Source organism: Mustela nigripes, chromosome 13, assembly GCF_022355385.1.
Source record: "Mustela nigripes isolate SB6536 chromosome 13, MUSNIG.SB6536, whole genome shotgun sequence".
Lineage (NCBI taxonomy): Eukaryota > Metazoa > Chordata > Mammalia > Carnivora > Mustelidae > Mustela > Mustela nigripes.
In genome coordinates, this window is record NC_081569.1 from 1,428,760 (window position 1) to 1,455,233 (window position 26,474).

Genomic DNA, 26,474 nt, shown 5'->3' on the forward strand with positions numbered 1-26,474 from the left:
CTCCTTTCCTTGTAGGTCTTTCTACCTGATTGTCATTATTACTCATCAAAAATGCTTTTGAAGGAAAAGGGCTAATTGCTTGCACACCTCGGGATGCTCCTACAACCTTTAAATGTTCTTCAAAAACGATTTCTTGGATTTGGGCTTGAATTTGTTTTCAAATTTATTTTCAGGCAGCTTTGCCTAGGTAGCGCTTAATTCACACACATCTCCCCCCAACGCCCCTGAGATACAATTGACATGTGACACTGTGTCACTCAAAGGGCTAGGAAGTGCTGGCTGATACACTTATAAATTGTGAAATGATTCCCAGCACGGTGTTCGGTGTTCGCTGCCATCTCCACCCCAGCACATAACTGCGGGTCCTTGTTAGGGTGAGAACATTTAAGTTCTACTCTCTTGGCAACATTCAGGCATGCGATACAGTGTTATTAACTGTAACCACCAGACCTTCGAAGGAAACATTTTTAATTACAGTGTAGTTGACATACAATGTTATATTAGTTGCAGGTGTGAAACCTGGTGATTACGCAGCTATACACCATATATATGATCTACTAGATATATTGTACTGTAATACATACTACTATATGTATATTCATATATGCTATGCTCTATATAATTCCTATATAATTCTCACGTGCTCACCGAGGTAAGTGGGGTCGCCGCCGGCCACCCCGGTGACTGCAGTATTAGTGACCACATCCCCTGTGCTTCGCTTTTCGTCCCTGCGACTTTTTCCCTTTATAACTGGAAGCCTGTACCCTTCGTCTCCTTCACCTATGTCCTCCGCCTCCCTGCCCCCCCCCCGCCTCTGACCACCCCCTGTTTGTTCTCTGTGTTCCTGAGTCTGCTCTCATTTTGTTTTCTTAGATTCCATAGGCGTGAAATCATATGGTATCTGTCTCCGTCTGACTGACTTCACTTAGCAGAACGCCCTCGAGGTCCATCCGCGTACTCGTAAATGGCAGTCTCCTTCTTTTTTACTTTTTTATGACTGAGTCATATTCCCGTGTGTGTGTGTGTGTGTGTGTGTGTGTGTGCAGCATATCTTTATCCATTCACGTGTGGATGGGCGCTTGCCTTGGTTGCCTGTCTTGGCCAGTGTAAACAATGCTGCTGTGAATGCAGGGGTGTGTGACTCTTTTTCTATTAATTCATTAGCTTTTGACTAATGTAAAAATTCCAAGGCAAATCAACCCAAAGCCAGTGTTTTAAATACCACTTTGTGCACTGATAAGTATTGTGCAACCGATATTTCTCTTTTAACAAATTTTAACTCTTTTAAAAATAATTTTATTATTTCTTCTATTATCTTCTAAGAAATTTGCATTTATATTATGTGTTTTCAGTCAGTGATGCTTTTATAGTAGTGTTCTCTCCTCTTCATAATGTTTCCTTCGAAGGTCTGGTGGTTACAGTTAATAACACTGTATCGCATGCCTGAATGTTGCCAAGAGAGTAGAACTTAAATGTTCTCACCCTAACAAGGACCCGCAGTTATGTGCTGGGGTGGAGATGGGCTGGTCTTCTTCATAATGAAAAGCAAAACTCGGGAACAAAGGAGTGGCTAACAATCTGGTTGGACGTCCCTGGAGGGCAAAATTCTTGACTGGGGATGAACTCGGGCCAGCCTAACTGCACCATCTTCCGGGCCCCAGAGTGGGCACGATTCTCGCCCTCTGTTGTGCAGAAGAGCAAACTGATGAGGACAGAGTTGAGCTTGCTCAGGCCTAAGCACCGCGTTTCCATCGGAGGCCCGCCTGCCATCCGCATCCGCTGGGCTGTGACGGCCGGCCCTGGACAGAGGGTGGGGATGTGACTCCGCTGTCGTCTGTGTCTCTCTCTCCCGTCCTTTCTGCAACACAAGCACCTGTGTCCTGTGTGCCGGGCGCCACTTCTCAGATCCGCTGGAAGGAGCAGGAGCCATGGACATCCACACTGTCCTGCGGAGGACAAAGCCCGCGTGGCAGAAGGCGCTTAAGTGGCTTGTCCGAGGTCAGCTTGTCGGCGTCATTTTGACGTCAGAACGTGAAATAGCAGGTGAGTTACACTTGAGCCTTAACTCGCACTAGGTTCAGCCTTCCAGAGGCACGCCGGTCCCTGCGGCCCCGAGCGGGAGTGTCGCAGCTGCCGGGTCCGCGGGACGCCGGCTGGACTGTCCCAGCCCGGGGCGGGGCGTTCACCGAGTCCCGGCCGCCCACGGGACTTCGCGGAGCCCAGGCGGAGGGGGGGTGGGGTGTGTGCCGGGCTGGGGTCACCCGGGGCGGAGCCGCCAGTGCCAGGTTGGGGGATGCTGTCGTGGGGCCTAGGGCCCGCAGCTGGACGCGTGTCCCCGGGGGTCCGGGGCTCTGCGGGGAAGACTGTGCGGGGCGGCGAGGACCCGGGAGCGTTCCGCAGAGGGGAGCTGCGGTGCCCCGGGGCTCGGGGCGGAAGCGGGACCTGGGCGGGTGGCGGGGGCTCGGGAGGAGCGACGGGGCGGAGCGTCGGGGGCGGGAGGTGGAGCCGCGGGGACGGGGCGGGGGGCGGGGGCGGGGGGGGAGCGTGGAGCTGCGGGGGGCGGGCGGGGCCAGGGGTGGAGTCGTGAAGCCTAGGGAGGAGAGCCAGGGGTGGAGCCTTGGTGCCACGAGGGCGGGATGGGGGTGGAGCCATGGGGTCGAGGGGGCGGGGCCGCAGTGGAGCTGAGGGGGGCGCGGGGGCGGAGCCATGGGGGGAGGAGCCGCGGGGGCGGGGCCTGGGGTCGAGAGCAGAAGCCCCGGGGCGCGATCCCGCCTGACCCAGCTGAGTGCAGCCGGAGACCCTGCTCACTACTGACCAGCATGTCCTTCGTCGCGGTGGCCGAGGATTCGGACTTCCCCATCCACAACCTGCCTTACGGCGTCTTTTCCACCCCAGGCAACGTGAGCTGCCGCACTCGGCCTCCGGGCGGGGACGGGAGGGTGCCGCCTCCGCTGGGACCCTCGCCCCGGTCCGGGAAACCTGTGGCCAGTGCCCAGCAGGCAGGACGCGGGTCTCTGGTTTCTCTGCTGGACGCGCCCCGCGGAGGGCCCCGAAGTCACGGGGTGGGGAAGGGCCGTGGTTCCCCTGATGGACGCGCCCCGCGGAGGCAGCCCCTTGCCCGAGGTCACTGAGGGCAGGAGGGAGTGAGAGGGGGCGGGTGGAGGCTTTGGGGCGGTCTCTGGAGGAGCCTCTGGCGCCCAGCGTATGTGCGTCCGTATGTGGGTCCTGGTAACTTTCTGGATGGGCACATCATTGAGCCTCTGGGCCTCAGTTTGTGCGGGCGTGTGAGGGGATTAAATGCGGAATGAACCTGCCGCTGGCTCTCCCAGGCTAGCAGAGCAAGTGCAGTTGTTGTTTTGTAGGGTTGTTTTAAGATTTTAATTTTTTTGAGAGAGGGAGAGAGAGAGCAGCGAGCTCGAGCACGAGATCGAGGGGTGGGGGCGTTGAGGGAGGAGCAGGGGGAGAGGGAGAAGCAGAGGCCCGGCTGATCAGGGAGCCTGCTGTGGGGCTCAATGAGCTGAAGGCAGATGCTTAACCGACTGGGCCTTACAGGTGCCCCAATGCCGGATTAGTGCTGCTGAGCAGTCGAAGCCCCAGGTCTTACTGCTTCCTCCAGAGTCATGTCGGTTTGTTAACTGTCCCCTGAGACACTGTGTTATGGCCACTGTTCATCTCGCAGGTTAGACCCTTAAACTAGGATTGGGAAAATGTTGAGGTCCTCAGCATTTTTAGTAGCTTAGACTGATGAGTCCTTTGCTGGCCTTGAGCTAGAAGATGTCAAGTTAATCTCCCTCCAGCTAGAATTCTTTAAGCTCAAGGGTGGACTCCCAGGCATTCCCTTGCTGATCAAAAGGAGCCTTATGGACAGAAGAAGGAGCTTTCACTTAGTAAGTGTGGTCGGATTGGTACAAAGAAATCTTTGAAAACTAGGGGTTTATCAGCAAATCTGCAAGAAGGTCCCTATGGAGGGACAGCAGGTTCCCTTGAATTTATTCACGGTATGTTTTGCTCTGTAAACCACAGAAGCCCAGAATCTGCCGGCTCCCAGCAGTGTTCAGGAAATATTTGCTAAGTGAAGCTGCTGGCAGTCTGCCCCTTCCCCTAGTGCAGACCTTTGACCCCAAGTGACGGGCCTTCTGTGGGCCTGTGTGCAGCAAATGCATGGCCTACAAGAGGCCATGTATGGTTTCACAATGGCCAGGCCTGAGCAAACATTGCAAGGCCCAGAAAGTTAACTCTTGGTCCCCTGGAGGGACAGGAATACAATGAGGCAGGTTAACCCTTGACCCATGTTAGCCAACCACACGCGTTCCAAGCTCTAGGGCAGATGACTCCGAAGGACTCCGGGATGACCCCGGGATGACCGGGATGAACGCCCCTTGGAGGGTGGCTGGTGGCCTTTGGACCTGAGCCCCTGCTGTTGGCCAGTTAGAATGTGCAAGGACAGCCACTGAAGAGGCTGGAGACAGAGTCCCTTCCCATGGCCTCTGAAAAGCACATTGCCCCTCGGGCATTCTGGAAGGCTCAGGGCGTCCTCCTGGGGCCGACTGCCTGAAGCTGTCCTGCCCTTGGTGGGCTTGGCAGGGTCACGGCTGCCTCTCCAGATTGGTCTGCTCGTCAAGGCTCCTGTCATTCCTGCATTCATTCTCTCATTCAGGGAACACCTGAGAACCCCAACTCTGGGCCAGACTCTGGGAAGGGGTCGGGGATCACAGACACAAGACACCCTCCCGCCATCTCAGGGTGCTTGGGTTTTGGTAGAACGCAGGAGGCTTTGTCTGTGAAGGTGGGAATGATGGCCTTGGCTATGGGGACGCCGCCCCTGGTGGTCTGCAGCCCATGGCCGAGTGGTTAGACTCCCTGTAGTCTGGCCCTGCCTCTGCCTGCTGGCCCTCTGCTGGCCCCAGGCACACTGGCTGCCATTCAGTTCCTGGAACATTCTAAGAGCATCTTGCTGCCTCGGGACCTTAGCAGGGATTGTCCCTTCTGTCTGGAATACTTTTCCTTCTACCCTGTGCGGGTCTAATTCCCTCCCCCTCTTCAGGACTCCGCCTCAGTGTCACCTCTCTGATCCGGCTCCCTGTTGCATCCCCAGCCAAACCTATAGCCCATGCCTTTGCTTCTGGACAGTTGGCACCCATCCTTCCCCTGTCCTCGGTGCTTGAGTGACCTTTGTGTCCTCCTGGTGTGGAGGTGAAGCTTCCTAACTGTTTTTATCTGAATGGATGTCGGCCCTGTGGCCTCGAGATAAGAGATTTACAGACAAGAATTGAACTCCCACAGCAAACGTGCCATTCCGTTACTGTCCACATTTCATGGAGGGGGGCACTGAGGCTCTGAACGGGAAAGAGCCCTGCTGCAGGTCTCACAGCCAGTAAGAAGCAGAACTGGGGCTGGACCCCACATGGGAGAGTTTCCCAACCCCGTGCTTTTCTGTCTTCATCAGCCTGGGCGTGGGGTAAAGCTTTCCTCTGAACGTGGTCTGTGGGAGAGAATCTGGAGGCAATGCATGTGCTTTCTCTCGCAGTCAGACCCGTGGGCTCTCTCTTCCCAATCTGTCTCCCTCACATGAGGCAGGGGACCCTGGGCCCTGAGAGGACTAGGGACTCGTCCCAAAGGACAGTATGGTGAGTGACAGAGCGGTGGGGACTCAGGTCCTGGATCCTGGCCAGGAGCCACTTCCCATCCAGCACTAAAGAGTTCAACTCTGCATTTTTTGTTTTAAGTTTTTATTTTTTAAGATTTCCTTTTTAAGCAATCTCCACACCCAACATGGGTATCGAACTCACAACCCCGAGATCAAGAGTCACAAGCTCTACCGACGAAGCTAGCCAGGTGCCCCTTTCCCTGGCATTTAAAGTAGACTGACCCCTGTCCTCAGGTCAGGGGCACACAAGGGCGCTCTGGGCTCGGCTTACAGCCGGGGAAGCTGGCCCCGCGCTTGTCACCCGGTGTCGGAGGTTGCTCTCGCGTTGGCTCCTTCCTACCTTCAATGGGCCTGGGGCCAAGGTCAGAACATGGCTCCAGGGTCTGCCGTGCACACCCCACAGAGGGTGGCCACTGGGGTCCAGGAGCTCATCCATCATGTGCGTTGCCATCTGCCGAAGGGGGAGGCTGGGGCCCGAGGAGTCAGAAGTGCCGCCTGGAAGGAGTAGCCAGGCCCCCAGGCAGGGTTGGGTCATTGTGTGGCTGTTGTCTGCCCCAGTCCCAGGGCCCAACGGGTACCAGGAGATGGCCACCTCCTCGAATCCTGCTGAAATGAGCGGCCAGTGAGGAGAAGGCCAGCCTGTCATCCCACCTCTAGGCTCTCTGGAGCTGAAATGGCAGAACTGGCCACCCGGGAGAGCTGGGAGCTCAGCGGTGCTTGGGTCTCTGGTTCCTTGTTGATCAGCAAAGCTCAGGAGCAAGGGCCAGGAGTCAGAGATGCAGCTGGATTTTATGTCGGGGCCCACATGTTCTCAGCAGCTTGGCTTTGTGGCCCCTCATGATCTGACTCCGTCCCATTTGAGCCAGAGCAGGCCTCTTTTATCCAAGCTCCTGGCCCTCAGCCCTGTGCCTGGGACACTCTGCTCTGCTGTGCAAAGAAATTCCCCTGAGGGAGGGCCTCAGTTAATCCCGGGAAATAATCCTGCTGCTCAGTGAGGTGGTGAGCTCTTCATCACCAGAGGCATTCAAGCAGTACCCGAGGAACTTCCCTGGGGACTTGCCTCTGTAAGGGGCTTGGACTAGGCCTCTTGCACCTAACCCCTCTCCAAGGGATGTTGGATTTATTTCCCATTCAGTGAACATAGATTCTTTCCTTGTCCTGGAAGCAGAGAGGGTCACCGGTTCTGCCCAAGCAGAGATCCCTGGGGCAGTTCAGTCCACTGGGAGACAAAGGGAGTTGGGACCCAGGCGCTAAGGACCCAGTTCCTCAGTCCCTTTCCTTAGAGGGCCATCTAGAGGGGGGCCCCATGGGCTCCTGACTAGCCAGATTTTTCGGGTAAAGAATCATGCCTGCCAAGGCCTTCCCCAGCGCTGACCAAACGTCTCCCTTCCAGCCAAGGCCAAGGATCGGTGTGGCCATTGGCGACCAGATCCTGGACCTCAGTGTCATTAAGCACCTCTTCACGGGGCCTGTCCTCTCCAGACACCAGGATGTCTTCGATCAGGTAGGACACTGAAGCGGCGCGTCGGCTGCGTTTGTGACAGACGGCACCAGCCGGGAGTCAGTCTCAAGTCCACGGCCCTGTGGGGTGGACATGACTTTACGGCCGTGGGAATGGTCAGGTGCTGTGCCGTCCGTCCGTCCCACGGGTCAGGAAGAGGACAGAGTTTACCGAGCGCGTCCCATGTGCGGAAAGCTCCACACGTCTCCCGTCCCTCTGGCGCAGGACCGGATCCTCAGTACCTGGTGGGGCTTTCATCGGAAATAAGCCACGATTCTCCCATGTCACGTGGCTACTAGGATCGGAGCCCCGAGACCATGGTGCCGCTGCTCTCACGGCGCCAGGGCTGAGAACTGCCCCGCGTAGGGGTGGGGTGCGTGGGGACTGAGCCCCCGCAGATGGAGGGTATGCTTCTGGGACAGGAACACAGCCGCCTTCGGTGGTCCCTGGCAGCACCCAGCACTGTGGCTCCAAGGCTTTGCCAATCGTGTGCAAACCAGGGGTGGCGGGGGACACTTTCCCCCGGGGCCAGAGAGAAAGTCCTGGCTGTGTGAGGGCCCCGAAGGTGGCCAGCCCCTCTCCCAGCCTCCCCCATGGGCCGTCCCCCCTCTCTGTCCCTGTGCAGCCCACCCTCAACAGCTTCATGGGCCTGGGTCAGGCTGCCTGGAAGGAGGCGAGAGCGTTCTTGCAGAACCTGCTGTCCGCCAGCCACGCCAGGCTCCGGGACGACACGGAGCTTCGGAGACGGTGAGGGGCACGCGGATGTGACGGGGGCAGGTGGGGAGGAGGGGACAGTGCGGTCACGGCCATCGTGAGCCACCGCTGCAGGCTGGCGGTGGGGCTCTGGGCCCACTGGGAGGCCCCACGTGCCTGGACTGGAGGGTCCCGGCTGGGTCTGGCCCACTCCTGCGTCAGCACCTTCCGCGTCCATGCGTGGCTCTCAGAGAAGGAGTAATTTGGCTCGTTTTCTAGAGAGGAGGCATCGTGGCTCTCACGGGCCCAGGCCCTCCCCAGGAGGCCTGCTGCAGCCTGCTCGGACCCTGGCCAGCCTGGGGTGCTCGCCAGAGACCAAGAGCAGGATTCCCGGGCTGGTTCGGTCCGAGCCTGCGGTGGACGGCCAGAGCAGGGACCCCCCTTCTCCTTTTGCGCTTGACCTTGAAGGCCCTGATTCTCGCACTTGACCTTGAAGGCCCCGATTCTGTGTTACAGGGCGTTCACTGCCCAGGCTTCAGCTGTGATGCACCTGCCGGCCGCCATAGGTACGTAGGGTCCCTGCACGGGAGCCGCTCAGGGGACCAGGATGGCTGGAGGGCTGCCTGGCGGGGGTGGGAATGGGGCGGGGTCCAGGGCTCTACCCCTTGCCCTTCACGGACCCAGGCTAGTCTGAAAGCCAGAGCCCTCGTGGGGGGTTGCCGGCTGCCGGAATTTGCAGTTAGCACTGGCTCCCTTGACAGCAAATCGCTTTGTCCTCGAAGCCACAGGACATGCTCCCAGCTCATCTGTGAGTCTGAGTCGGGGGTTTGAGGAAAGAGGGTCCTGGAGAACCCCCGGTGGAGCCCCCGGCAGGGGGTCTGGTGGAGGTTTCAGTCGGCCAGTTGCCCTTGTGCAGACTCCCTTAGCTGAAGCAGAGAGAGGCCCTGCATCCTCTGGGTGGGTGCTGGTGCCCCTGTTCCGGGCTTCGGGAACCCAGGACTGCGGGGCTGCGGCAGGCCTTGTGCTGTGCCTGCCCCGTTTGTCTCTGCAGCCTGCGTCCTCGCACAGCGTCCGGGGGGCCTTCCTGGTGGGGAATGTCCTTCGAAGGACGGGTCCGTGCGTCAGGCCTTACCCCATCCTAGGGTGTGTGGGTTAAAGCAGCTGAAGGGGCAGAGCACAGTGCACGGGTCAAGCTGCCCGCCTCTCCTGGCTCCGCAGCTGCCGCTTCCTTCCAAGGGCTCTCCTCCCCCTGCCGCCTGTGTTGCTCCTTTGGGCAGCTCCTGTGGGGGCAAGTCCCCGCCCCCCCGTGAGGACGGGTCCTGTGGGACGGCTGCAGCCCGGCCCCCGCCCGCTCCTGAGACACCAGCCCCTCGGCCCTGCGCCCACGCCAGGCACCCGCCGTCTCTCTAGTGCCACCTCTCCTAGAGGCTTCACGGGGACGGCCTCACGCTGCGCATGAGCCTTCCTGTCCATCCCAGCATCACCCGAACTCCTTCCCTGTGTCTCCTGGAGCCTTTACTTTTTGTTAAGGAGAAACGAGCTTTTCGTTAAGGCGGTCTTACAGAAATGGGTTTGAATTGGGGTAGAATACATGTAACACACAAGTTACCAACTGGGTGACGTTGGAGTGAACCGTTCAGCGGCATCGTGCACATGACTCTGGCAGGGCCTCTGGAATCGCGTGCCTGTCCCGGGAGGGTGGGGCGTCTTCCTGTCCGCCACCTTTGCCAGCCCCCCGCCCACGATCAGGATGTGGACGTACACCAGCTACTGAAGACAGGCAGGCAGTGGGAGCTCTGTGAGGACCCGCTTGGGACCACTGTGTGCTGGGCTCCTGCCAGGGCCCTGGGTGGGGTCTTACGGCGGAGTACGCAGCCCTGAGTTCCTCCCGAGTGGGCGCAGGGACATGCGGCCGTCCCTTGTCATGGCTCAGAAGACGCCGTCTCACAGCGTTTTGAAGGATTACTGTTGGAATGTCTGCCGAGGGCCACTGTGACCCCCGCGGGGGCAAAGGGAGCACGTCCCTTTAGGGCTGGGATCGGGATCGGGATAAGCACTTATCTATGTATTTATTTACCAAAGATTCTATTTGTAAGTAATCTCTACCCCCCAACGTGGGGCTTGAACTCACAGCCCTGAGATCAAGAGTCATACACGTACCCTCCCCGAGCCAGCCGGACGCCCACCATGACAGTGCACTTTATTTGGTCATTTCGTGCCCTGTAGGGTGGGGCCTGGGTGTGACCTTTCTTGGTTTTGGTTACGGATTGCTTCTTCCCAAGAATCCCTCGGCTGTTACCTCTGGGGTCGGACTGAAGGCAGTGCGCCCCCTTCTCCGCCTCAGGGCCATAGAACCTGTGTCCTCCCCCTCCCCCTCTTCCTCCGTTCCTGGTCCCCCCCCCCCCCCTCCCTCCTCCCTCCCCTCCTCCACCTGTCCCTCCTCCCCCGCCTCCTCCTCTCCCTCCTGGATCAGTCCGGCCAGAAGGAGTGAGGGAAAGGTCCTCACAGTGTTGCTAGGGTTTGGGCCCAGACAAACAGGGAGCAGGTGCAGCTCAAGCAGAGGCGTGGGGAGCAGAGCCCTGGGCCGGGAGCGGTGAGGCGGGAAGCCCCGGGAGGGGGAGGGTGTCCGTGGTCTCTTTCAGTCTTGGCTCCTTGTTCCTCGTGGTTCAGAACAAACCGTGAGTGAGGCCCATTTGTGCGGCATCTGGAGCCGGGCTTTGGACTGCGCGGCTGGGGTGTGCTCCTGGGACCCGGCGTGGCCCAGACGCCTGGTGGTCCCGTCTCTGAGACCGACCCTCCCTGTGCCGGGCAGCCGGCCACCCTGGGGACCTCTCGTGTCTCCCCTGCAGGTGACTACACGGACTTCTACTCGTCCCGGCAGCACGCCACCAACGTGGGGATCATGTTCCGCGGCAAGGAGAACGCGCTGATGCCTAACTGGTGTGTCGGGGCCCCGGGCGCACCCAGCGCACAGCCGGCCTTTCCCCTTCCAGCAGCCCGTTTCCCAGGGTCAAGAAACCAGGGTGGGGTGAGGGACCCACCACGTCCCACCTCAGAGGGACCGCCCCTCTGTCCTCCAGGCCCCTTCCTCCAGAGAACAGGGGCCGGAGGTCCGTCCCCGAGCATGTGTGGCCCTTCTAGGCTCCTTCCTCCGTAAGCCGTGGATCACGGCTCTGTGGGCACGCCTCGCACCCTAGCTTTCTCCGTGCCTCAGGCGCACCCGTGCTCTTTGCCAAAGTGTGGTCAGCCCACAGCGTGAGCCGAGTTCAATTCTGGGATCCGCACGGGGGCTGCTGGGGTCTCCGAGGCTGGGACCACTGTTAGCCCCGTTTCGTGGGGCAAAAGTAGGCTGAGGAGGGTGCGCTTGCCCGAGGACAGACGGGGCCAGGGGCGGCTCCTGACTCCCAGGTCAAGGCCACGCCCCACTGGGAACAGGGAGCCAGATGCTGTGTTGTCCCCTGGGGTGGCGGGGGACGTCCCTCGGAATCGAGATGAGGGAGGCCGAGGGACAGAGACAGCAGGTTAATGACCCAGAGATGTGCAGCGGCGAGGCCAAGGCCGCAGAGCAGGGCGGGCGAGTCCGGGGCAGACCAGGCTCTGGGGTACAGGCTCCGGGCCGAGTGGGGCAGCCGGGCCGTGTCCGCCCGCAGGTGGGAGCGAACGGGCCTCTCTCCGGTGTCGGAGGTGAGGCAGCCCGCGGCTATGCCCTTCTCACTCTCTGCACGTGTCCTTTACCACGCGGGGTGTGGGTGCACCCACCCTCTGACTCCCTTCCCCCAGGGGCCAAACTCTTGCCGGTTTTCCATACTCTCCCACACGTCTGGCCTTCTCCCTGCCCTGCCCGCCTCTCGGTGCAGTCCCTGCTCTCTCATTAGTCTGGAGGAACGTTCTGCAGGTCATAGACATGGACCCTTCGCTGTGGAGCAGAGTAAATCCTTCCTCCCGGCGTGGCGTCCTCTTACTTGGCTGTCTTTCCCACACAGAAGCTTTACACTCTCGTAAAGCATGTCCGTCATCTTTTTAAATGACATTCACTTTCCTGCCCAAGGACTTGGGACATAGTCTGCTTTGCTCTGTGCACCTCCTGGAGCCTTATATGGCACAGGTTTAGACGGGCAGCCCACCTGGAATGTCCCTGTCCGCGCGGTTCTGTCCTGTGGTCCTGGTTCTGCTTCCTGGACAGCCACACGACTGCGCTAAACCGGTGGCTTCTGACGACAGACATGGAGCCCTCGGGGCTCTGGGGGCTGGCCTGGGGCTGAGGTTCTGGCCAGGCTGTGCTCCCTTCAGAGCCCTCAGGGGACAGTCTGTGCCCTTGCTTCTCCAGCTCTGGGAGGCTGCAGCTGACCTCCAGAACTTTCTCATCGGGGACAGCTGAGTCCCCGTGAAGCACTAGCTTGCCGGCCCCTCCCCGGCTCTGGGTGCACCGCTGTCCGCGATAGCTCTGAAGCAGACTCGTGCCAGCCTTTCTGAGCCGGCAGCACGGTGTTGCCGTGGCTCCCCTGAATCAGGGCGGGGGCCAGCCCCTCCTCCAGCGTTTGTGCTCACGGTGGTCCCTGTGCACGGCGTGTGTAGACCACACTGTGCTTACCCCTTGGCCCGTGGATGGATGCTTGGGGCGGCCTTTGGGCTTTGGAACCACGTGTATGTGTGTGCACTCCTTTTTGTTTCTGATTCTGGAAACTGTCGAAATCTCTTCTGTGGCGTGTAACGGTCGGCCTCCCCACCCACCCCCATCAGGCTGCACATTCCCGTGGGCTACCACGGCCGCGCCTCCTCCGTCGTGGTGTCCGGCACCCCGATCCGCAGGCCCATGGGCCAGATGAGACCCGACGACTGTAAGTGGCCCCAGCGCCCGGGCCTCACTGGTGTCCGCTCCATGTGCCCACGTGGCCGGTTCCATGGGCCCGGCCCCCACCACAGCCTCTCTCTCCTGCCGCCCTTCCAGCTAAGCCGCCCGTCTACGGCGCCTGCAGGCTCTTGGACTTGGAGCTGGAGATGGTAAGCCGGGCCTCGGTCTCCGTGTGGGTGTCCCACCACAGCCGCGCTCCCCGGGAGGGCCGCCCGGGCTCCTTCCCCTGCCTTCGTGTTTGTGAACTTGCGAAGGGGTGACCGGCCACGTCCCCCGCAGTCCCCACAGAGTCGCAGGGCTCTCGGGCGGATACGCCCCGAGTGAGGGAATCAGAGCGCTGGGCGGTGCTCTGGCGTTCTGTTCCTGAGTCACCAGCGGACGATGGACAAGGTGCCCTTTGACAGAGACACGCGGGAAGCAGGGTTAGGGAGTGATTGGCCGAGGCAGGCCCTGTATTTCTGCAGGAGCCAGGCGTCTGCACCTGCTCGTCCCAACTGTGTGTGTTCTGTATGGACGGACTCTGTGCGACAGGGTTGCCCCACCCCGCTCCCCCCGGCCCCACCCACCGGGCAGTGGAGCTCGGGCCCACGTAATGTCAGGACCGTGGCTGTTTCAGGCCTGCAGGTTCTAAATTAAGCTTTTTGTTTGAGACACTTGTAGAATGACACTCAGTTGTAAGAAATAACACGGAGAGCCTCCGAGCACCCTCCACACGCTCTCCCCAGGGGTCACGTCCCGCAGGGCGGCACCTACCGTCGTCTCCGCCCCCGGACGCTGGCATGCGTCCCCGAGCACCCCCGACACTGCAGGGCTGGGCACTCTACCAGGGGCGCTGAACTCTGGGAAGTCCCCACGGCGGGGGGACGAAGACAGTGACAGGGGAGGAGCTGGACCAGGCGGGAAGACTCTGGCGCAGCTCTGTGGGCAGCGAGAGGGCAGGAGCGGAGCCCCGTGGGGGCACGCGCAGGCCGGTGGGCGGCAGGGAATTCCCACCTTCCCACCGTCGGCACCTGTGGTTTCAGGTGGCGTCCTGGGGACCTGTGAGTGTCCGAGACAGCAGGTGGAGGAGGAGGGGTTGTGGGGCCACTGGGTGGGGCTGTGGGAAGCCAGGGCTGGCTGGAGGCAAGCTGGATCCCTGTCCCTCCGGTCCTGCCCTGTGATTCTCCATGGGTTCCACCCAGAGGCAGGAATGCGTGGGCACTTCCCTACAGCAAGGCCTTCCCAGCCAGCCCCCTGCTTCCTGCGGCAAGGGTGCCCTGCGGACCCCGAGAGGAGTGGGCCAGCCTGGTGTGGCGCCAGAGAGGCAGGGGGGAACAGGGTGGGTCTGAGGGGGCCTGCAGACCGCCGCCCCGCCTGTGTTGGTCCTGTTGGCGGTGGACACCAGGCCGAGCGATGTGCGGAGACGGTGCAGGGTGGGGAGCACGGACAACCCACTCTCAGTGGTGCTAAGATTCTGCAGAAATCGGTGCCCCTGGTTTTTTAAATTTTTGAATCTCGATTGAAAGATTTGCTGTGTTGAAACACTATCACAGAACAAATCAAACTGACAGGTCTTGCCAATGTCACAGCCGGTTCTGTGTGTGTCTGCCCACTGTTTTCCGCATTTCTCCCTGTGATGGTGTCTCCGGCTTCTGCTGGTTTCCCAGCACCGTGTTGGGGACGCCTCTGCAGAGGGGGAGGGTGGCGGGGTGGGGGCCGTGGGGGATGCCCTCTCTGGCCCTCCTGGCTGCGTTATGGAGGCCGGCTTCTGATATTTTTTTGATACGATTATACACCCCGGGATTTCTGTCCCCCATAAGCCCGGCGTAGCTGTGATGCAGAAATGCCTGTCATTTCACGTCATAGCTGAACGGCAGCGTGGGGGGTGGGTGCAGACGTGCAGGGGAAGGGGCACAGCGGCCGGGGGCTTGCTGGGGGTGGGGGAGCAGGGCAGTCACAGGGTCCAGAGTGGTCAGGAGGCCGTGGGTGGTCCCCACTCTCCCAGGGTGACCCGCTGTCCGCTCAGGCACATTCATGACTTAGAAATGCAACGGATTCATAGCCTACCTGGGTCCCCGGGGGCAGTCCTGGTCCCTGGCCCGGCTTGGAGACGCCTGACTCCGCCCTCCAGGCCAGTGCCCCCAACTGATCAACTTCTCCCCCGCGTCAGGCTTTCTTTGTAGGCCCTGGGAACAACTTTGGAGAGCCGATCCCCATTTCCAGGGCCCATGAGCACATTTTTGGAATGGTCCTTATGAACGACTGGAGTGGTAATTACTGGGGAGGGCGCGTCCTGAGGCCAGGCTCCCTGTGCGTGCCCTGCTCTGGCTGAAGTCTGGGTGCTGGCCGTGTCTCAGCAGCCGTGGCTGGTTTCGGGGTCTGGTGCTGGCCAGAGGTTGGGAGCGTGGCTCGGGGGTCACGCAGACATCTCTGCTCTGAGTCCCGAGCCAGTTACCGCCCTGCTCTGATCTCTGGTGTTCCTGGAAGCTACCTGGAGACAAAACTGACATTTTCGAGCACCTCTGTGCCCAACCCCCACTGGGTGCTGCAGCCCTGTGTGCCCCCGCTCACAGGGATGGGTTGGGGCTCAGACTAACTATAGTTAGTCGCTGGGCAGAGATTTCAGACTAAAGCAGCTCACCGTCGCAGCGGCTCCTGACCCCTGTGCCGAGTGTCTGAGTCCCCGCCTCCCTCCCACCCCCTCACCCCCGGGGAAGGATGAGCTTCCAGCCCCTTCCTGGGGGGATGCCTGCCTGCTCCTTCTCTTTGCTGTAATCCGGCGCAGTGACCTCAAAGGACCTCTGTCCTTGGCCCTGAACGCTGTTGCCCGTGGTCCCCATGGTCCTGGGCAGCCTGGCTGGGGTCGGGCTCTGTCCGGTGCTCCTCGGTGGAGGGAGAACAGAGCCTTGGGGCCCTGCTCGGCCCTTCTTCTGCAGCTCGGGACATTCAGAAGTGGGAGTATGTCCCTCTTGGGCCGTTCCTCGGGAAGAGTTTTGGAACCACCATCTCCCCGTGGGTGGTGCCCATGGAGGCCCTCATGCCGTTCGTCGTGCCCAACCCGGAGCAGGTAGGTGTGGGTTCTGCAGGAAGCTACCCCGCGGGGCCTCTGCCTCGCCGGCTGCTTGCCCACCAGCCGTCCACACTGTGGGCATCTGCAGCCAAGCTCGGTGCCCCCCGTGGGCCCACGTGCTGGGGGACCCCTTGCTGTGACCCCAGGCAGGCCTGGCACCAAGCATCCTGCCTGGGCTTTCCCTGCTCCCCGCACAGCTCTTGGGGGAAAACACAGAATTCGGCACCCTTCGGAGTCCTCGGAGGCCAGCGGGCAGGGAGAGAAGGGGTCCTGCCCAAGCCGCCACCTTGCACGACTTCGCCAAATTCCTCTCTGTGCGGTGGCGCCCCCTGGAGCCCAACTTGTAGAGTGCAGCCTGGAGCCAGCCTGGGTCCTGTCCCAGCCCCACTTTCCAGGCCTCCCGCCTTGTGACCTCTCCCTCCTGGACACTTGGCAGCCCCCCGCCCCTCCCCGCGCTCTGTCCCCTGCCTTCCATGTCTCCCCGAGGCCCGAATGCTCTCAGCCCTCTGCTGCCCCCGCAACTCCCTCCTGGGGCGCCGGCACCCGCACTGCCCTCCCGCACTGACATCTGTTGTGCTCAGAGCTTGGAGTCCCCCTGAGAGCTGATTCCTCCTGAAGCAGCCCCCCCGCGGCCCCCGCTGCATCCCTCCTGCCCCTCTCCTGTCCACCTTCCTGGGAGCCGGCCCTGCCCAACACGGTCTCCACGGGGCCTGTTACTTATTCGAAGTTTTCTTTTAAAGCAGGTCCCGTTTTCAAACTCAAGTAATGTGTTTAGAAAAGGAAGGGTTTTTTGTTTGTTTTTGCTTTATATCCCTGCCTGTGTCACTAGCCAGCCAGTTAATCATAAAAAGAAACCCGTAACTGTTACAGTCACCCCAAATTACTCGTGCGTTGCGAGTCTGGGGACACTGCGGTGGGTGGGCGCCGTGTGGACTCCGTCGCCTGGCCGCGGGGCTGCCTCCACAGGGCCTGCTCCCTGGCTTTCTGGGGACAGTTCTGGTCTGACCCCTGTGCCCTTGAGCTGTGGGTGGTCCTCCCCTGGCTTCTTTCCTGAGCCTGGACTGTGAGACCACCCTGGTCCCTGCTGTGTGGGGGTCTCCTACCTGGGGGACTGGGGGGGGCCCCGTGCTGGGGGAGCAGGTGCTGGTACACTGTGGGGGCCCCCCAGGCCGGCACCATCTGTCAGCAGCCCCTGTACTATGCTCGGCCCTCATAGGACCCCAAGCCCCTCCCATATCTGCGCCACGACCGGCCCTACACGTTCGACATCAGCCTCTCCGTCGCCCTGAAAGGTACTGCCATGGAGTTGGGTGGTGTGTGTGTCCAAGGCCGTGGTGGGCTCAGGTGGCCGTGTGCCATTGCCCAATCGCTCCTGAGCCCCTGGGGGGCGGGGACGGGGCAGAGAGAGGGCAGCACCTGCTGCGGGGGGTCCTGCAAAGGGAGGAGAGCGGTGGGGCACCCCGTGCTCAGAGGACACCACAGGGACCCACAGGGCATCAGCGGCCTGTCGCTGCCAGACGGCACAGAGTCCAGGTCCTCTCGCCTCTGCCTGAGTCCCCTCGCCGCCCGCCAGACAGGACCCACCCAGCCTCTGCGCACGCCCCACGCTCCATCCCGGGCCTGTTGGAAAGCCCGGCCCTGCTCTCTGGGGCCCCACAGCGGTCCCCCACACCCCACCCTGGGTCCGCTCCCAAAGCCTCACAGGTGGGGCCTGCGTGCCCTGGAGGCTCTTCGTAGAACATTAGTGGCAGGTGTGGGGCTCTGCAGGCCGTGGCTCAGGCCCGCCCCGCCCCGCCCCTGCTCCGCTCTGGGGCTCTGCCTCTGCGGGTCATGGCTGAGTCTGTCCGCCCCAGGGTGCCGTCTGTCCTTTCATGTTACACTGCGGGAAGATGAGGCTCAGAGAGGACAAGGGATTCACTCCAAGTCACTTCGGGGGCTACTGGCCAGGCTGAGAGGAAAACCTGGTGTCCTTGGATCTAGGCTGGTCTCTTCCGACCCACCGACTCTCTCTGGGGCCCATTTCTGTCTTGGGCTCATCTGTCTGCCTAGAAACATCCAGGGGAATGCCCAGTGGGGGTCGGGATGATTATCAAGGAGGCGTGGTGTCCAGAGACAGAGAAAGATCTAGAGGGGGAGAACTGAGCTCAGGGATGGCTTCCAAGACGCTGTCCCTGCCGCAATCCTGAATGTGGTGTTCTCACGGCCCCAGCTGGGATCTGGGTGACAGGTTTGGCCCAGGGCAGGCATGGGGACCCTGACCTGACCTCGGCCAAAGAGCACACCTGTTCTGTGCAGTCTCAAGGGGAAGCCAGGGCCAAGGTTTCTGAGGAAGTAAAGGGTTTTCTAGGTGTGAGCACGGCTAATGGCCTGGGGTCCTGGCCTGGTTCATAAATCCTGCTGACGTACATCGTGAGCCTGGCGCTGCCCGTCTTGGGGAGAGGCAGACAGGCTCCGACCTGCACACGGTGTCCCGGCGCTCGCCTCCGGGCAGGTCCCCGCTCCGATGTGCTGTGAGCTGCCTGTTTCACGGGCCACAGAACCGCTTACCTTACAAGTGGTCCCCCTCCCTGATCCAAGGAGTCACGTCCCCTTGTTGACACTGCTTGTGTTTCCAACAGGAGAAGGAATGAGCCGGGCAGCCACGGTGTGCAAGTCCAATTTTAAGGTGAGCTTTGAAGCCGGGCTGACCGCTTCTTGGAAGGGTGGGAGGTGGGGTCGTCCTTCCGGGAAGGAACTGGAGGCTTGCTTCCATGCTGGGATATGGTGATGGCTCAGTGCATGGGGCTGGAGCTTCTGTGGCCCTATTCATTTCCAAATAGACCACGAGGCCACGGAGACCCCTCCAGATGTAGGCCATGTGGACATGACTGGTGATTTCCTTGGGGGAGTGATCGATGTTCATGTAGGGTCCATGGGCTTCTTCTGTCCTGGTGGGGAACGGATTGATCCGAGCGACTTCCATCTGCTTTAACCGAGCTTCTCATCGAAGCGGAACACACCCAGGAAAACCTACAAATTCAGAGTCAACATCCCTGCATGGCCAGCAGCCGGGCTGGGGAATGGGAGATTTGCAGGCCCTCCACGCCACCCCCCACCTCCAGTCATGTCATCTCACCCCCTCCCCCTGCAAGGGGACCGTGAACTCAGTCTGCTGTTCAGTTTTATGGAATCGGAGGGTACAGCGTGCGCTCTCTTCCCTCCGGCTTCCCTTGCTCCCGAGTTGTGGCCGTGCGGTTGGGCCGGGCGGCTGGTCCTCGTGGCGCTGCCGTCTGCTGTGGTCCGTTATTGTAGGTCCACCGGACTTTCTGTCTCCGGAGACAGCCCAGCACCGGTTCTCCGCTCCATGCTTGGTGGACGCACGCGTTGTTTTCCTCTGGGGCGAGGACAGACTCCCTGGGAACAATCCAGTACAGAAATGGGTGCGCGGGCACTTTCCGGTGGGGTGTGTCCAGGAGCGCCGCCGCTGGCTCGCACAGCCCATAGGTGTCTACACTCAGACGCAGTCCCCAGGAGCTCGAGGCAGCCCGCACACCCCCGCAGCCCGTCCCCTCCTGGCGGCCATTCGCTGCTCGTCCAGCCCGGTGGGGCTGCCCTGCACCTTGGCCCTCGAGCTGCTCCAAGCCCTGAGCGAGGCATTTGCGTCTCGCTAGGGAGTCACACAGCTGGGCACCTTTTCATGTGTTTTCCGAACACGTGAGCATTCTCCGAGCAACAGAGTCCTGCCTCCTGTAGTCTCCCTTCTAACGGGGCCTTGTTCTGGGCTCCTTAGGCAGCTCAGACATCAGGGGGCAAGAGCCCATTCCAAGTTCTCCTGCATCTGGACATGTGGTTCCAGGAGCGGCAGATCTCAGCGGCTGTGGGCGCGGAGAGGCGTGGGCGGGCACTGCCTCTGAGCGTCTGGATGGCCCCGTGGTCCTCGGCCCCCTTCCCCAGGCGGAGCCCCCTTCTTGTTCCTTCGTTCCCAGGCCCGCCTGACATCCTGCTGGCTCTGGTCTTCAGAGCCAGGGAGACAGGGTAGACACGGAGTATGGGGGCGGGGGTAGGCAGAGAAGCCTCTGCTTGTTGAGGTTCGAAAGCACGCCAGCTCGGGACCCCAGGGTATTCACAGGGCAGCAGGCAGATGGGCAGGTTGTAGACTGAACATCTGAGCAGGGAGAAGGTCGGCCTTCTTGGAGAAGACCGGCTGGGGATGGCTGAGGGAGCAGGGGAGCTGAGGCCAGAGCACAGCCTGGATCGAGGGGAGGGGGGATCCCGGGAGGACAGCTCGTGATTGTTGTGAATGACCGGGGTGAGCTGGTTAGGGCACCGGGAGAGAGCCCAGGGGAGGCCGTCTGTCATGGGTGACTGTGCAACTGCCAACCAGGAGACTGGGGTGAGCCACCTCCCTGTCCCTGTGTCCCTGCCCACAGCACATGTATTGGACAATGCTCCAGCAGCTGACCCACCACACCGTCAACGGCTGCAACCTGAGCCCTGGGGACCTGCTGGCTTCTGGAACCATCAGCGGGCCGGTGAGTCTCTGAGCCTTGGGCGCTGCTCGCGTAGACAGCCTACTCTGCACACAGACCTGAGGCCCTGAGCACGTCCTGCAGAAGGAGCTTCCCCCCAACCCCTGGGCCACATCTTACAACTCCTCCTTCTACAGCTTCATCTGGGGTGCGGTGCATGAGGGGTTTCCTTGCCAGGTGCAGACCTAGAGACATTGTCTCCTCTGCTTGGGGGACAGAGTGACACATGGGGGAGTCAGGGAGTGGCCGTGGCGTCTGGCCATCACTGGCTCATATGCAACCTCCCAGGATGAGATGGCCCCTCTGTGATTGCCCTGGGCCCCCCGTGCCACCATGAGCCCGTGGAAGAGTCATAGAACCTTAGGGGATGGTGCCTGTGCCTGTCACTTCCTGCCAGGTCCTGACCGCAGCCTGTGGGTCAATGGGAAATCTCTTCCCAGTGGGAGGGCGTCGGGTTCACTCACTGCAGCCCCCGGGGTGGGCAGAGGCCTGGGCACCCTGTTCCAGTGCTGCCCGAGTTCCGAACAATGCCAGCAGGGCACGGGGCAGAGGTCCCACCGAGGCAGGGTCTTTGAGGGGCACAGCACCCTGTCCCTGCCCGGGGCTCCTCGGCTTTGCCAGGCGTCCGCTCTGCCCCCGACACGCTCACCGAGATGTAAGTACATGTGAGGCTTCCCTCCCCTTGCTGCGACGAAGGAGCCGGAGAGCTTCGGGTCCCTGCTGGAGCTGTCGTGGAGGGGAACGAAGGCCATTGACCTGGGGGACGGACACACCAGGAAGTTTCTACTGGACGGCGACGAAGTCATCATAACTGGTGAGGACGGCCCCTCCGTCCGATCTCATCCCCTCTCTGGCTTTCCCAGGCCACGTCTGCTTCTCGTGACCTTCCCCCCAGCCCCGGGGCACTGGGGACTTTAACCCTCAGATCCCGGGACCGGAAAGACCCCGGGAGTCCCACACTGCCTCCCTTCCTCCGGAGCAGAACTGGGGAGCAGTGGCAGGCCCCCGCGGGGTTCTGGGCTTTGCCATGCCAGGACCCCGTGTCCTGTGACCGGGCTGAGCTAGGACGCTCTGCCTGCCAGATGTTATCACTCAAGGGGAAGGCCCCGCGATGACCCGCAGCACCCCAGGTCCCACTGGCGGTGTGACCCTCACCAGGTCCTTGACCCTCCTGGAGTCTGCTGCCTCGTCTTTATTTATGGACATTTTATAAGATTTCATGTGTCTGTTGGAGACAGAGATCATGAGAGGGAGGAGGGTCAGAGGGGGAAGCAGGCTCCCCACCGGGCAGAGAGCCCCGTGCGGGACTGGATCCCAGGACCCGGAGATCATGACCTGGGCCTAAGGCAGATGTTGAATGACGGAGCCCCCAGGCACCCCTGTTCCTTCGTTCTCGCACACCTGCTGTGAGGCCCCTTCTGGGGTCCAGTCATGAGTAAGGCAGATGCAGGGTCTGGTCTTCGGGAGCCCCTGGCAGGGTTCAATCGCGTGCCGGGGGCCTCGCTGCCAGTAGGTGCTGGGACGGAGGTCCCCTCGCGGCAGTGCTCGTCGGGACCCTGACGCACTCCGAAGCCCTTGCTTCCCTTCTCAGCATCGCGCGTCTCTCCAGACCCGTGTTTGAGAACGCTTGCGTGCGGGTCCGTGAGCACGCCCAGTGCCCGTGCTCGCACGCCGAGTGCCACATTGTCGCCCTACTTCCTTGGCCCCGTCCTCGGGCCGCTGTCTCTTCTGTGGGCCGCCTCTTGACCCCCTTCTGTGGGTACAGGGTGCTGAGCGGCCCCCAGAAGGGGCCTCACAGCAGGTGTGCGAGAACGAAGGAACAGGGGTGCCTGGGGGCTCCGTCATTCAACATCTGCCTTCGGCCCAGGTCATGATCTCCGGGTCCTGGGATCCAGTCCCGCACGGGGCTCTCTGCCCGGTGGGGAGCCTGCTTCCCCCTCTGACCCTCCTCCCTCTCATGATCTCTGTCTCCAACAGACACATGAAATCTTATAAAATGTCCATAAATAAAGACGAGGCAGCAGACTCCAGGAGGGTCAAGGACCTGGTGAGGGTCACACCTCTGTGCAGCTGCCCGCCCCAAGCCACCCCTCCGTGCCGGGACTGCCAGCGTGTGTCCTGCCGCTGGACACCGGCCTCAGGTCTGTGCTCCCGTCCCCCGTCTGCTCCGGGCCGCCTCCTGGCTCCCTGGGGCCTCTTGCTTCCGGTGTGCACCTGCCGCCCCTCTGATGCTGCCCTGCCCTTGGGGGAGCCCCATTGGACACCTGCGTGCCCGTGGGCTCCCATCTTGCTCAGCCCGGGTTGTACCCTTAGGACACCGGATTCCGGTTAATTGTGTGCGTGTGTGTCCCGGCTGGACTAGCAGCCTGGACTCCTTCCTGCTGTCACAGATGGCCACACACCCGCTGGCTTAAAACACCAGAAATTCACTCTCTCCCAGTTCCGGGGGGCAGAAGTCTGAAACCCAAGTTTAGGCAGGGCACCCTCCTTCTAGTGGCTCTCGGGGAGGACCCGCTCCGGCCTCAGCCGCCTGCTGGTGGCTCCCGGTGCCCCCTGCGGCCACATCCCTCCACTCTCTCCATCCATCCTCACCCGCATTCTTCCGCGGCTCCCGTCTCGGTGACGCGCTCGTGATGGCCTTTAGGGCCCGCCAGGGTCATTCCCACATCCAGGACCCTAACTTACTCACGCCTGCAGAAAGTGCGGTGTGAGGGGCGGTCCGGGCTCCAGAGCCGAGCGCCCGAGTTCTTTGGGGTCATCGGTCAGCCGATTGCACGGTGCTGCCAGGGCCGGCGGCGGCCCCGCGGATCTCTGCAGGCTGACTGTGTGCGGACGCACAGCGGGAGTTGTGCGCTGTTGCTTGAGTAAGCGATGCGGAGCTGGTAGAGAAGGTGCAGGCAGAGCTCGGGCCTCACCGTCCCCACGGCCCCGTCACGGCCGGACTCCAGCTCCGCGGAGGTTTGCTGAGAACCTGCCGGGGCCAACCCTGTCGTAGCGTGCACGCCGCCCGGACTCCGTGTCACACTCACGGGAGCCCCCGGCCCAGGACTGCTTGCCCCGGGTTATAGAGCAAAGAGCTCAGGTTGACAGCCGGCGGGTTGCTTGCTGGCGGGAAGCTGGGGTGCAGCACCGGTCCTCTCCGTGGCCGTGGACCTCTCAGTGGCCACGGTCCTGTCTGCGGCCAGTCTTATCTCCAGGGTTTCTTTGATGCTTCTGGACCCATTGCAGGCCCTCGGTCCTCCTTTAGGGGCTAGAGCACCAAGCCCGAAGCGTTTTCTGGAGTTCTGGGTGGGGAGGGAGTTGGAATGGGAGAGGAGGGGATGGCAGCTTCAGCTCCCTGTCCCTGCCCCGGGGCCCCCACCAGCCATCAGGCAGCGGCACCAGCCAGGGGCCCATGTGGCTGTGGGACGGTCTCAGCCCCCATCGGTGCAGCCACACCACTCCCTTGCAGCCCCGCAGCTCAGGCTGTGCGTCTGTTTGCTCTCCACTCTTGCTCCGCGGCTCCCCCAACCCCCGTGAGCCCCGCAGACGGTGTCCATCCTCGTGCTCCCTCCGTGGCCCACTTTTGGGCGAGGAGGCCTCCCCCGTCCATGGACCGTGCCCCGCTATTCTTCCCCCCATGTCTCCTGGCCCCCATAGCCCCATCCCCTGCAGGATCTCCTTTCTTCCGGTGTTGATACAGACTCTTCCCTGGTATCTATTACCTTGGACCGTTTCCCCAGGAACATAGAGAAGGAGAACGTGACGTGTAGAATCAGCCCCATCCTGAGCCCAACGCTCTTGGGGGTAATCTTGACGTCAGACGCAGAGCTGCACGAGGAACACAGCAGCGCGGTGGTTTACGGGGCGCGGGCCGCAGGCCAGGAGCCGCGTGTTCCCCACACGCATCGCCACCGGGGCTCCCGCGGTGCCGTTATTCTGGTTTACAGAGAAGCCCTTGGAGGTCCTGGGCGGTCAAGGACTTGGACTAGAGCCACACGGTGTGCAGGTGGCCGTCCCAGAATGCAGCCAATGGCCTTGGGACACAAAGCCCACCACTGTCGCCCTCCACAAAGGTCGCGACCCTCCCCCATCTGCTTTCCGAGGTCGTTTCCTCTGGTTTGGTTCTCTGCCGTGATGCGGTTGGGCCCTCCTGACGCTCCGTTGGCAGAGAAACCCCTGGTTTCAGGCCCGGCGCTGCTCCCTGAGGCTGGTCCCATGCCCCCCGGGCTCTGCTGTCGGGGACAGTGTGTACCTGGAGGTGCCTTCTTGGAAGCTGGGGGACTGGGCTGCACCATGGATTTGCACCCCCGTTGGTGGGATGGAGCGGGGAGTGGGCCGCAGCTCAGTGTCCAGGGAGGGCTGGGGAGGTCCAGCCCTTCCAGAGAAGGGGGGGGTAATGCTTTCACCTTCGCTCTCAGAATTGGTGGTGGCAGGGGAGAGGAAGGGGAGCTGGCTCTGACCTCTCGGGTCCCTCTACCCCTGCATGCTGCATGGACACACCTGTCCCAGCTTCTCCTCTCTAGACCCGGGAGCAGCATCCTGGGGGCTTGTGGACGCTCTGGGGTCCCTCCCAGGCTAGGTGTGGCTCCTTTTGTCCTCTGGCCCCGTGGGCTCAGCCAGGACAGCTCTGCCCTCGGGACATCCCGCAGGTCCGCAGATAACCTTGGTTGTCATGAGCAGGAGTCTGAGATGCCGCTGAGCGTCCCGCCATGCACAGCCAGCCTCGCTAGTGGGGACACCCGGCCCACGCCATCAGCAGCACTGTCGGGGGGGAACCCATCTCGGCCACCTGCTGTGCAGTGTGCGGTGGGAGGGTGTGGCCGGCCTTGCCCACGGGGACGGCCGGTGGGGAAGGGAGACGATGGAGTCATGGTCTGTGTCCAGGAGGTGGGTGGTGCCCTCGTGGGTCCAGGGCAGGGGCCGTGTGACGGACCGCGTCAGGGAGGAGGATGGGCGTCAGTTCCTGCGGCTCGCCGGGGGGAAGGCCCTCGGGAGAGGCTGCCGTTCTGACTTGGTCGCTTTGATGTTTATGTTTTCTCACGGGTGCTGGACCCTTGTCCCCTCGTATCCCAGCCAGGCGCCAGAAGGCCCAGCCCCAGACGCGGAGCCTCTCTCCAGCAGGTGGGGGTGTCTGGCGGTGGGTTGGTGTGACTCAAGGTCATGGCCAGCCCCTGCGGGAGCCCCTGGCGCCACCCCCTCACCTGCTCTGGCCTCCAGGAGGCCCAGGGCCTGGGGGGAGGCGATGCAGGCTGAGTGGCCTGGGCCGAGGCCTGACCGTCCTAAGTCTGGGCGTTTCCATCCGCCTTCTCTCTGGGGCTGCCCCCGGGGTCCCTTTAAAACACAGCTGTACTGTCATGTCTTGCTGGAAACTGCTCCGTGAGCTGCAGTGGCCTCAGAATCAGGCTCAGAGTCCTTAACACGGCTCGTCAGGGCTCCCTGTAGGCAGCCTCTCTGGGGCTCACGCGGCAGCACACGCCCCTCGGCCTGGGGCTCCGTGCCTCGCAGCACTGTCCCCGCGGTGGTGAGCTCTTACCGGCCCTTCAAATCCCAGCTCAGATGCTCCCGGCTCCTCCACACTGGCCTCTCGGAACCGTGCACACCGCACCCTCTAACTCCCATCTAGCCAGGCCTCCCCGCTCTCCAGATGCCCCCTCCTACAGCCTTTCCCTCCTCCTGTAGAAGTGGGATCAGAGGCTGAAGCCCACGTCGGTTGAACCTCAGGCGTCTGTGGGACTCAGGCAGTGTGGCCTCTGGTGCATTCTCAGACCGGGGCTTTGAACCCAAGCCCCCTTGGGGGAGGGGTGGCCCCCATCAGGAAAGCTGCGAAGCCCGTGCTTCTGAGGGCCCCTGATGGCAGGCCATGCCTGGAGTGCCTCTCAGTTCCCCTGTGGCTCTGCTCGGCTTCTGGGGATGGTGGTTCTTCCGTTGAAAATATGTGTTTGTCATTCCTGCGTTGGGCCCAGCGGACTGGGCTCAGGCTGTGCTCCCGCCGAGCCCGGCAGCCTCGTGGCTAACCCTGTCCTTCTCCATCCCAGGACACTGCCAGGGGAACGGGTACCGCATCGGCTTTGGCCAGTGTGCCGGGAAAGTGCTGCCCGCCCTCTCGCCCGCGTGACCGTCTCTGCATTGCTGGACGTGAGGAGCTCCCCACCCTGTCTGGGCGTCAGCGGCCGTCTGTGGGGCTGTGGGACTGGTGCTTCACGCAGGGGTGAATAAAGCCCGTGTGCTCGGCCTTCCCACTC

The 26,474-nt window shown here is 61.8% G+C and overlaps 1 protein-coding gene across 1 annotated transcript; it reads left to right on the plus strand.

The window, feature by feature from the left end:
* The first annotated feature begins 2,728 nt into the window (after window positions 1-2,728).
* On the plus strand, window positions 2,729-26,474 carry FAH (fumarylacetoacetate hydrolase). The gene is made up of 14 exons (XM_059371422.1): window positions 2,729-2,900; window positions 7,041-7,151; window positions 7,774-7,895; window positions 8,358-8,407; window positions 10,691-10,781; window positions 12,582-12,679; window positions 12,790-12,842; window positions 14,843-14,942; window positions 15,609-15,739; window positions 16,959-17,034; window positions 18,361-18,407; window positions 20,152-20,253; window positions 20,947-21,064; window positions 26,268-26,474. The coding sequence occupies exons 1-14, from the start codon at window positions 2,820-2,822 to the stop codon at window positions 26,345-26,347; spliced, it is 1,260 nt and encodes a 419-aa protein (XP_059227405.1). The 5' UTR covers window positions 2,729-2,819; the 3' UTR covers window positions 26,348-26,474.